The 9,672-nt window shown below is 54.4% G+C and overlaps 4 protein-coding genes across 4 annotated transcripts; 2 read left to right on the plus strand and 2 right to left on the minus strand.

Annotated features, from left to right (window-relative positions):
* Positions 1 to 994: 994 nt before the first annotated feature.
* On the plus strand, positions 995 to 2,080 carry LTS14_003244 (uncharacterized protein; the record flags this gene model as incomplete). Its single annotated transcript, XM_064835949.1, has 1 exon — positions 995 to 2,080. One exon carries the CDS (start codon positions 995 to 997, stop codon positions 2,078 to 2,080), a length of 1,086 nt encoding a protein of 361 aa, XP_064696158.1.
* Positions 2,081 to 2,684: 604 nt separating this feature from the next.
* Positions 2,685 to 5,283, minus strand: LTS14_003245 (uncharacterized protein; the record flags this gene model as incomplete). Its single annotated transcript, XM_064835950.1, has 3 exons — positions 2,685 to 4,904; positions 4,968 to 5,031; positions 5,210 to 5,283. The coding sequence occupies 3 exons, from the start codon at positions 5,281 to 5,283 to the stop codon at positions 2,685 to 2,687; spliced, it is 2,358 nt and encodes a 785-aa protein (XP_064696159.1).
* Positions 5,284 to 5,455: 172 nt separating this feature from the next.
* On the minus strand, positions 5,456 to 6,076 carry APS3 (Sigma-adaptin 3A; the record flags this gene model as incomplete). The annotated part of the gene is made up of 2 exons (XM_064835951.1): positions 5,456 to 5,932; positions 6,008 to 6,076. The coding sequence occupies 2 exons, from the start codon at positions 6,074 to 6,076 to the stop codon at positions 5,456 to 5,458; spliced, it is 546 nt and encodes a 181-aa protein (XP_064696160.1).
* A 964-nt stretch (positions 6,077 to 7,040) lies between these two features.
* LTS14_003247 (uncharacterized protein) lies at positions 7,041 to 9,041 on the plus strand (the record flags this gene model as incomplete). Its single annotated transcript, XM_064835952.1, has 1 exon — positions 7,041 to 9,041. One exon carries the CDS (start codon positions 7,041 to 7,043, stop codon positions 9,039 to 9,041), a length of 2,001 nt encoding a protein of 666 aa, XP_064696161.1.
* Between the last annotated feature and the right edge of the window lie 631 nt (positions 9,042 to 9,672).

The following is a 9,672-nucleotide window of genomic DNA, read 5'->3' on the forward strand; positions in this document are numbered from 1 at the left end:
TCTCGTCCAGCCTCTGATCACCAGATCTATCGCGACCCGGCCAACTCCGCCACGCAGTCCGACCACCGTACCAGAGCCACTTCACCACCGAATTTGTGCAGCACACCCAGCGTGTCAATATCGCCTCAAGCTTTTGATCGATTGCGCCCAGTGCCCACGCTGTGGCCACCCCATTGGCCTCTCGCCAGGGCAGAAGCGGCGTTCACGTCAGCCTTCCTATAGCACCATCTCCCACGCTTCGATACTACATTGTGCGGTCAGAAGACTTACATCTCGGCAGCAGCGTACACACACTCCGCGACCAAAGGCCTGTCACACTCTTGGTCAGCGAGTTGCGCATGACTGTTGAGGTAGGTTTTCGTCGTCATTCTCCGACATCTCGCGTTTCGGCTTTGCTTCCTTTCTCCTGCACTCTGCACTCTGCAGCCTGCATTGCCCATCTTTCTCCTTCGTATTGATATTACAAGCACTCGTATCCGCCGGGCAAACACGGCTGCCGTCTGACTTGCGAGTCATCAACAACAGCAGGCATCACATGCGAGAAGCGCAGGCAGGCGGCCATATTGCACAATAGCAACGGCACATTTCCAAAGTAGCGAGCGGACATCGACAGACGCTTACCGGAACGGCCGATAGTCGACGTACGGAGCATCATATGAAAAGTACCATACACATCATCATCTCGATTTTCAAGACACGTAACGAGGAGATTGACGCCTGCGGGGATTCGTGCCCCTCGCAGGGCTTTGCTGTGGTATAGGAAGTAGGAGGGAATCCCAAAGTACGATTGGCAGGTTTCTTCGCCATCACTCTTGAGACCACGGACTTCGCCAAGAGCTTCACTTCTTGACGGCAGCCACAAGCTCCTTCAGTACCGAGATAAAGACACACTAACTTAAAGTCTAGCGGCAGCCATAGCCTAAGGCCCATACATCTGTCAATCTCGGCGAGAGCCTCTCCTCAGAGCGTTTGGGCACTTCGTTGCAACGGAGCCATGGAACCGCCTACAGGCCCAGCTTCATCCAGGTCCTGGCGACAACCTCGCACGCCTCGTGAACCACACACTCCTCGCCCATATAATGCTCAAGTCGCTCACTCGAGCTCCAAGAAGTGGATATCACCCAGGCTCAAGGCGAATATCGACAATAACAGCAGGAACCCCGGTAGCTATGATCGGTCGAGCAGGACTCCAGCGAACAACAACAGATCTTCCCTCATGGCGGCTGGCAACAAGAGTAGCAATCGCAGCAAGAACTCGCAACAAATCAAATCGGCGAGCGGTCACACCCAGTACAATTTCGAAAGAGAACAGGTGTGCCCAAAGTCCGACGTTTGGCCCATGGACTTCGCCGTACAACAGCATAGGCAAGACTGGGTGGCCATGAGGCGTCAGCAGAACTTCGAAGCCTCGAAAAGAGGGCGTGCGGAGCGAGCAGAAAAGCGGCGTCTCGAGATCACAATCGGGGAAAGCTTCCCAGATCCCACACCAATTCGCCCCCTCCTCGATAGCAGAATAATGATGGGCCGCTTCATTCATCATAAGTTCATCCACCGCTCAATACCAGCAGAAGACTTCTCACCCATCCTGACACTGCAAACAGCATTCCATCCCGCAACCGAGAGATGGAAGCCCGATGTCGCTCCTTGGCCATCCCTCCACGAAAGCGACTACGAAGGCGACAGTCGTCCAGGTGGAAAGCAAGAGACCGTCCACGGCCGCTTCCTCCCTTTACCTCGCGTCAAGGACCAGAGAATCAACTGGCAGCAGCGCGCTCTGGCCAAGCAGTACCGCCTGGACGATCGCTACACTAACATGAACTTCGGCGTTGAACACTACAACTTCTTGGACGAACATGGTGCGTGGACGATTGGATTCCACTTTAATTCTTACATGATCAATTGGCAGGAGATCTTCTTTCGCTTGTACACGGTGCCGGATCTCGAGTTCGAGAAGTACTACCCTGGTTCATGTCCCGAGGAGGGAGATGGGAAGTGGGTTATTGATGATGATGGGATGCATGCTCTTGGTGGCGAGCTGCTGGCCTTGCTTGGGGAGCCGGGGTACTATGGTCCCCGGTGATTTGCTTGGCTACTGGATCTACGATTTCTGTACTATCACCACATAGCCGTGGCCAGCAGAGCATCTATATCGACATTACGATGGATTCTGAACTGGAGGAGTGGACGATGAGGACGATGAGGTCTGGCATATCGCACATCATGCATCTCCCGGCGTTCCGACGGCTACCATCTTTCCTGGCAAGATCCACAGGACTTCCATGCATTTCCAGGCGCTCTCGACTCTTATCACACAGACTCCCGACACGATAACACGGCCCTCCAGCTATTGACATTTCCTCACTCGGGACTTTTTACTGCATCTATAAGGCGTTACGACAGCGTTCATTGGACGACGTTTTGCAGGTTTATCATCTTACGAAGTATCATGATTATCTAACATCTAGCATTGTTGTACATATGCGACGGAAAATAAGGCCGCTGGCGGCAATCTGCACATCCAGTAGTACACCACTTCTCGCGCGTCCGTACGCATAGTCAAATGCACATTTGACGCAGAGAAGAGATAATTGTACTGACCAGCAGTAGTTTTCATGTCTATCATTCATTACTCATACACATTAAACATTACTTCGAAAATTAACCCTTCACATTCTAGCACCCCCCTACTTCCTCCCCATCCTCCCCGGCCTCCCCTTCCGTTCCTCATCCCGCCTAAACTTAGCCTCAACTTCATTGACGCTCCTCCTCTTATACTCCGGCTCCGCACAAAACTCCCCCCTCTCAGCCTTTTTCTTCACGATCGGGAATCGAACAGAATTCATCCTAATATTTGAGATTGATGGGACGATGCCGTTGGTGTAGCGTTTGGGGTCTGAGGGGGCGGGAGGGAAGGGTAAGGTTTTGTTCTTATCTGCTTCTGGGCGGACGGGAGGGGCCGTGGGGCGAATGGTGCGGTAGCGGGAGGGTTGTTTCTTCCGTGATGGGATTGGATTGTGGGTGGGGAGGGGTTTATTGGTGGGGAAAGTGGTGGGTGTAGAGTCGGAGAGGTAAGCGGAGAGGTGTGCGGTGGACTTAGCTGGGGCGGCACTTGTGCCCACTGGCTTACGCCTCACACCCACCACCTGCTTCGGAGGAGTCGGCGGCTTGGGTGGAGGAATCGGGGCAGAGTTCCTTGGCGTATCGCGCGAGAAGTACGATGGTGTTGCTGTGGCTGAAGGCGTGGCATACTCGATGTCCGCATGCATCGACCGGATATTCCGCCTCCAGTCGTCATCGAAGACGCCAGACTCGACACGGTTGTATAGATCTCTGTGCTGCGCAGCATCTGGTGATGGTGTGCGATTAGACTGAATGGGGAGATCCAGACTCGCCTCTGAATGGACCGACTCAACAGCGCTGTAGTGGCGTCGATGCGACGGCATGTCAGCAAAGCTACTCGGCGTGCTTGAGCGCGAGATAGAGGAGAATGACCAATCTTGAGAGAATGCCCTCGCTGGACGCACAGCAGCAGGCTCCTCACCGAAGGGATCAAGCGGTGCCGTATAGGCAATGTACAGCCCACCAGCCGACGACTTGCGCCTTTTGCTGATTTCATCTCGCTCCCTCACAGAAGGCGTACGCTGTGCAAGCACACGACCAGGAAGCAAGCTCTCCGGGTGCTGTCGTCGCCACGCCGCAATAGACTCCCACTTCGCATTCGCCTCAGCCCCATCAGAGTGCAGACTAGCACCACCAAGTGCCGCGAGCGCAGCATTACGATTCTGCTTCCTCTGGACCTCGGAATCCGCAGTACCAGGACGAGCTAATGTCTCTGCAGAGCGATCAGGCACGAATGAAGCAGTATGGAACCTCGCCGCGCCATCAAACTGGTGCAGGAAGTTCGTGAGACCCGAACCAACCTCAGTAAGCTGCGTATACCGCCTCGACTCCCGAAAAATCTTCCTCGGATCAACCGGATTCTCGACCTTCCCCTCAAAGTTGAGCGCAGAGCGAGTATCATCGTCCGTGCCAACAGAAGAACGTCTCCCAAGACTCTTAGCCGAACTACCAGTAGACGTACTACCAAAACTACCTGGCGTAGGCAAATCCGGCACCAAGCCCGAAACAACCGGATGCCTTAGCGTAGCCGTCTTCCGCTCCTTCGGCGGGACTCGCGGTGGTGTAGAAGAAGTGCTCGGCTCGGGCACATGGATCGTCATGCGTCTGCCGCTTGGAGAGGTCGTCATGATACTCACGGCTGGCTTCTCGATACTACCTGGGAAGAGGCCGAGGTTCCTGCCTGGTGCCACGAACGAGACGCGCGAGATGGGGATTGGAGCGCCGTGGGAGCGGGATGTCATTATTGTTCCTGATTTGGAGGGGTGGCGTTGTGGGTGATGTGGGGAGCGTTTTGTTGGTTTGGCTGGGTTAGGGGGAGCCGTGGGCTTAACGACAGGTGTAGATCGTGGTGCCATCTCGCTGGGAGTGCGGAAAGTGCTTTGGGGTCGAGGCTTTGAGGTGCTCTTGGTGTGGAAGAGAGCACGCTTGATACGCTGAAGCTTGCCCTTGAGTCCGGCGGCTTTGGCCGCTTTTTGAGTGGGAGGAAGCGGCGTTGGTTTTGCTCGTCTGTCGCCAATGAAGTCTGCTGTTGTCGGTTGTGGTGGTATGGCGCTGATGCCGCTCCCACGTCTGCCGCTCATCACGTATGGATCCTGCTGTCTGAGCTCCGGTATGGCAGGGAAGATGCCAGAGAACGTGTTGCTCGGGATGACTCTCGCCATAGCTTGTCTTGTGTCTGGCTGTCCGTACTCGGGTATCGTGCTTTTGTCGTCAAGTACTTGTAAGTAGACTGGTCCGGCCAATCTTGTCTTATCCTTCCCGGTAGATCGCGTGTGAGATTTGTTCTAAGCGCAGAGTGTCGTGGGCGGACCAAGTATCAGACGGAAAAAGAGAATCTTCACACCTACATTCAGAACACTCGACAACGCATTGTCATTAGGACTGCTTATCGAGTGCTCGAGGGCAGGAAGACTACAATGAGGAAAGATGAAAGACGATGCGAGACAAAGCCGATCATCCCGATCTAGAAGTTGCTCTTTCTCTCTTCCACACAATAGACAAAGAGCTTGAACAAAAGAAAGAATTGGTGAACAAAAGAGACATGACGCAGTGCAGTCTCGAGCTCTGTTGGTTGAGAACAATACCATACATTGTTGTCGACCGATCGTCCAGCCCAAGGTACATGGTGTAGTGATCATGGCAAGCATTGCTAGCCAGACGCATGTTTGCACTTCTGTGGAGTCTCCCGATGGCATTGTGGTCTCGCGACTACTCGTCGAATCTGTCAACGAGGTCAAGAAATTGTGATCTCCAGGTTTCGAAGCGGCCAGCCTCGAGTGATGGTTTGTAAGATTCTCGTGCATCATCATGCCCATAGCTGTCATGAATCATTTCCTCACCGTCCAGCCCAAATACCTTGCGACAAACCCCCTCTACTCTCATTCACCGGCCTCTTCGCCACTCTCCCCTGCGACCGAACACCCTCAACCACTTTATCCAACCCCGTCTCCACCACAACCCCACCCACAATCATCTCCGCCAACACCGCATGCAACGTCTCAAAGTTGAAGATCAAATCCAGCTCACAGACATTCTCAAACAACCTATCCAAAGCCTCGACGTAGACTTGTATCAAATCTAGTAATGCAAGCGGTGACTCGGTGGAGGTGGATATGACGATGAAGTAGAGTGTTGCGTAGTGTCGGTATGTGACTAACGATGGCGCATCGTTGGACTCTTGCGAAGACGGCGTGCTACTGCTGCTAGCTGGTGCGAGAAGGGGTGGGAGGGGGAGAAAGTTGCAGCTGCTGGGTGGACGGGCGGCGACTAGGGTGAAGATTTCGGAGAGCAGGCGTTGTTGCACTGATGTGTCCTAGTTTAACCAGAGGACGTATCAGCTAGGTCCTGGTGGGGGTTGGCATGGTAGGAGAAGGTGATGATCACGCACGAGTTGAGTGTAGAACTTGGTGAGGCGCGGCTGGCCATTGTTGTTGAAGACTAGCACTGCGTTGATCATTGTGTGGCGCTATTACACTCACGTGCTGGTATCGATATATGTCCGAGCGTCGCTATGCAATGAAGCAGAACCCGCGAAAGATATGCGGTCAGCCGTTAGCGCCCGCTACAAGGCGACCACGATTCGACAGCCTGGAGGGAGCTGTATCAAACCAATCTGGATTTTCTATATTTCATCTTACCGTTGGATGGGTTATGGTACAGCACTGAACCGCCGAATCAAGGCTGATTGACGACTCCATCGCGCGGCCGGACATCCAAGTCTATAATCGAGAATCCCTTCTGTCTAGGTCTTTCAAATCACGTCTTGGGGGCCATCCACACTACAAGATCTCCCGACGCCCCATAAAATAAATGACCTGCTTCACCAACAGAGCCGACCACAACTGGATTGCCCAGCAAAACATAGATTGATCTTCATCCACCAAATCTACAAACCCAATCTGCAACTCAGGCAAATACCGAACCCCAACGCTCAGACCAACCAACACTATTCTACTCTCGCTTCAACGTCCGCAATCTCCCCCTCTCTTTCCTAGAACAGCTAGCCCCACGCCTCGTCCCCTTCTCTAAACCTAACAAAGTTCTCCATCCTCGCGTGGCGCTGAGCCCGGACCGCAAGGATAGGGAAAAAAATAGGCAAAGCCTCGCACGAATCGTGCAAGCATCGATATGAAAGGGCTGAAAAGGTAGACTGTAGGCAAGGATCAGATTCGCAGGTGCCCTGGGCGACGATCGCGCACTCGCGTGTGTCAGCGGCGAACATGGGCCGTACACCTCCTCTTTGCGAGTATACCACTCCTCTCTTACGCCTCACCTCGTGTCCTTTACGCGCTTCCCTCACGGTCTGCTGTACCACAAGTGGTCATTCGTGACCACGTCCACTCGTTGCCTTTTTGAGCATAAATCACTATCATTATTTACTACACTCATACCATACTATCATTAATCGTACTTCATCCACCATGGTTGCCTCCTTCAGACCTACATCGCTTCTTGCGCTTTTCATTTTATCCAGCAGTAATATTGGCGCTCTTGCGCAAAATGCCACAACGACGACGATATCAGCCGTTTCCTCGAACGCGAATACGGCTTTGACGACTCTTACGAGTGGGACTACAGTGGTCGCTGGTGTGACGAGTGCGGCATCGAGCTCGGGCAATGGAGGTGGAAAGATTCCTGAAACGCCGGTTGTTGCTTCGTCGGAGACACAATTAGTGGTCGCCCCTTCTTCGTCCGTAGTGACGACGACGGCTCCTACAACCACGACACAAGATTCTACGATCCAAGCGACAACAGCGCCCACAACGACTTCTACACCGCAAGTTGAGTCCTCGCCCGCCGTAGCGAGTTCGAACACAGCTCTGGCGACCCCGAGCACTACCCCAACATCAACAACACCAGCAGAAAGCACAGCCTTCTCCTACCAACCCACCACATCCGTGTCCACCAACCCGGCAACCTCCTCCCCGGTCGTAGCCAGTTCCGATACAGCGGTAGCAACAAACCCAGCCAACTCCTCTCCGGTCGTAGCGACTTCAAACACTGCTCTTGCTACACCGAGCACCACGGACACGAGTATCTTCTCCTACCAACCCGACACCTCGTCCTCCGCAGCAGGAGCCCCCACCACAACATCAGCCGGTCCCACGGGAGGAAATACGCCCAATGCGCCAGTCATAGCTTCGACGGAATCTTCAATCGCTCCAGCTTCCCCTGTGGTACCGAGTTCGGGGACGGCATTGTCCACGCCCCCCGCAGCAGGAACGACTACGAGCGAGACTTCGGCGTTCTCTTTCGTCCCGAGCAATAGTGCGGACAGTGGTGCGCAGAGCTCTGTCAGCGTAGTGACCGCGAATATCCCAACCACGACCAACCAAGCCGGTGCATCTTCCACTGGCGGTGCGGCGGTAATCCCAGTCGCCCAATCCTCCTCCGCGGCCATCTCGATCGGCTCGACCGTCGTTCCGGTCGTGGCACTTCCTCCTTCTTCCACTGCAGGCCAAACCACCTCCGCAGCCCCGGTCTTCGTTATCGGCAGCCAGACGGCTTCGATCGGCCAGACGTTGACGGTCGACAATACGCCCGTGGTCGTGCAGACTTCAGCAGGTCAGACCCAACTTATCGCCGGCTCCTCCACGCTTCCATCAGCGCTGAGCTTCGCATCAGCGAGTGCCTCCTCCGCCGGCGCCCCAGCCGCAATCCCCACCGCTCTGTCCTTCCTCCCCGTAGCACCATCCGGAAGCATCGTCGCCCCAATCCCAGTGAGCAGCCCAACAGGCATCGCCTCGATCCCTACCTCCCTGCCCTTCGCCCCAGCAGCCGGTATCTCAGGCGCCCTAACCGGCGCTTCTGCAATCCCCACCTCCCTCGCCTTCGCACCAGCAGGACCCTCAAGTTCCGGCGCAGCAGCAATAACAACGCACCACGGCGTCCTCACCTTGACCGGAGCGGCGAGCACCATGACCATCGGCCTCGAAACCATCTCCCGCAATTCCGCGGGACAGTATATGCTAGGCCCCGCCACTTTGACTCCCGGAAGCACCATCACCTCTATTTCCGCGGGCAAGACGGCGCTAGTTGCTCTTACTACGGGCGCGAATGGGTCGACGGGGTTAATGGTACAGGATGCGGCTACCACTGCTTCTTCAGCTCTACCGAAAATCACCACCCTTTCTGCCTCCGCTTCTGCTTTCGGTGCAGGAGGAGCGTCTTCTTCGAGTAAAGGCGGCAGTTCGGCGATCGTGGTGAACGGGCATACATATTACCTTGGCGCGGACGGCGCGAGTTTGAATGCCCAGGCTACAGGGGCCAGTACGTTGGCTACGAGTGGATCTGTTTTGGGGGGCAGTGCGTCGGGGACGGGGAAGCCGAAGTTGCAGACTGCGGGTGCGTCTGGACAGGCGAAGGTAGTGGTGGCTATGGGCATGGCATCGACTATGGCTGGCTTTGTGCTTCTGATATGATTGATTTGAATGGCAATTTTACTAAGATTTCTACGCGGTTGCAAAGAAAGGGAGTGGAGTTACTGTAGTTCACTTGAGCGCATTTGCTTTTCTTGTGCATATTAGAATATCCCATTTGTTGCTCTAATCATATATAATCCACGCCCATGATGTCCTCTCACTTCCTTTCACACCTCCCAAAGCATTACATACACATACCTTACCTTGTCGATGTATCCTCATAATAATAATATGATGACGGATGTTTCGTGTCGTTCTCGCCGTGAAGCTTCGCAGTTGCCCCGCGTGACGCGTTGTGCTTTGCTTGGATTGCCGCTTTGGGAAAGCGAGAGCTTGAAGACATAGACATAGACATGTGCTTTCAACGTTGAACTCAAGGCAAGACGATTCATCACGTCTCCTAGCCAAGGACACACTTTCTTCCTGTCTTGTTCCTTCGACTGCGTAGAGACACTCGCCCGGCCAACTCAGCGTGCTAAGAGAGCAAGCAGTAAGCAACAATCTCTTTACCCCCTCCGCGTCTTATCCCCTCGCTAACCACAGGAATGTAGCCATAAGAGCTTCATCCACAAACCACTTCTCCGTGTGTCCGTGTGTGTGTGTGAGAGAGAGAGAGAGAGCACAAGATAGA

Source organism: Recurvomyces mirabilis (genome assembly GCF_035927965.1).
Source record: "Recurvomyces mirabilis strain CCFEE 5264 chromosome Unknown scaffold_7, whole genome shotgun sequence".
NCBI classification, from domain to species: domain Eukaryota; kingdom Fungi; phylum Ascomycota; class Dothideomycetes; order Mycosphaerellales; family Teratosphaeriaceae; genus Recurvomyces; species Recurvomyces mirabilis.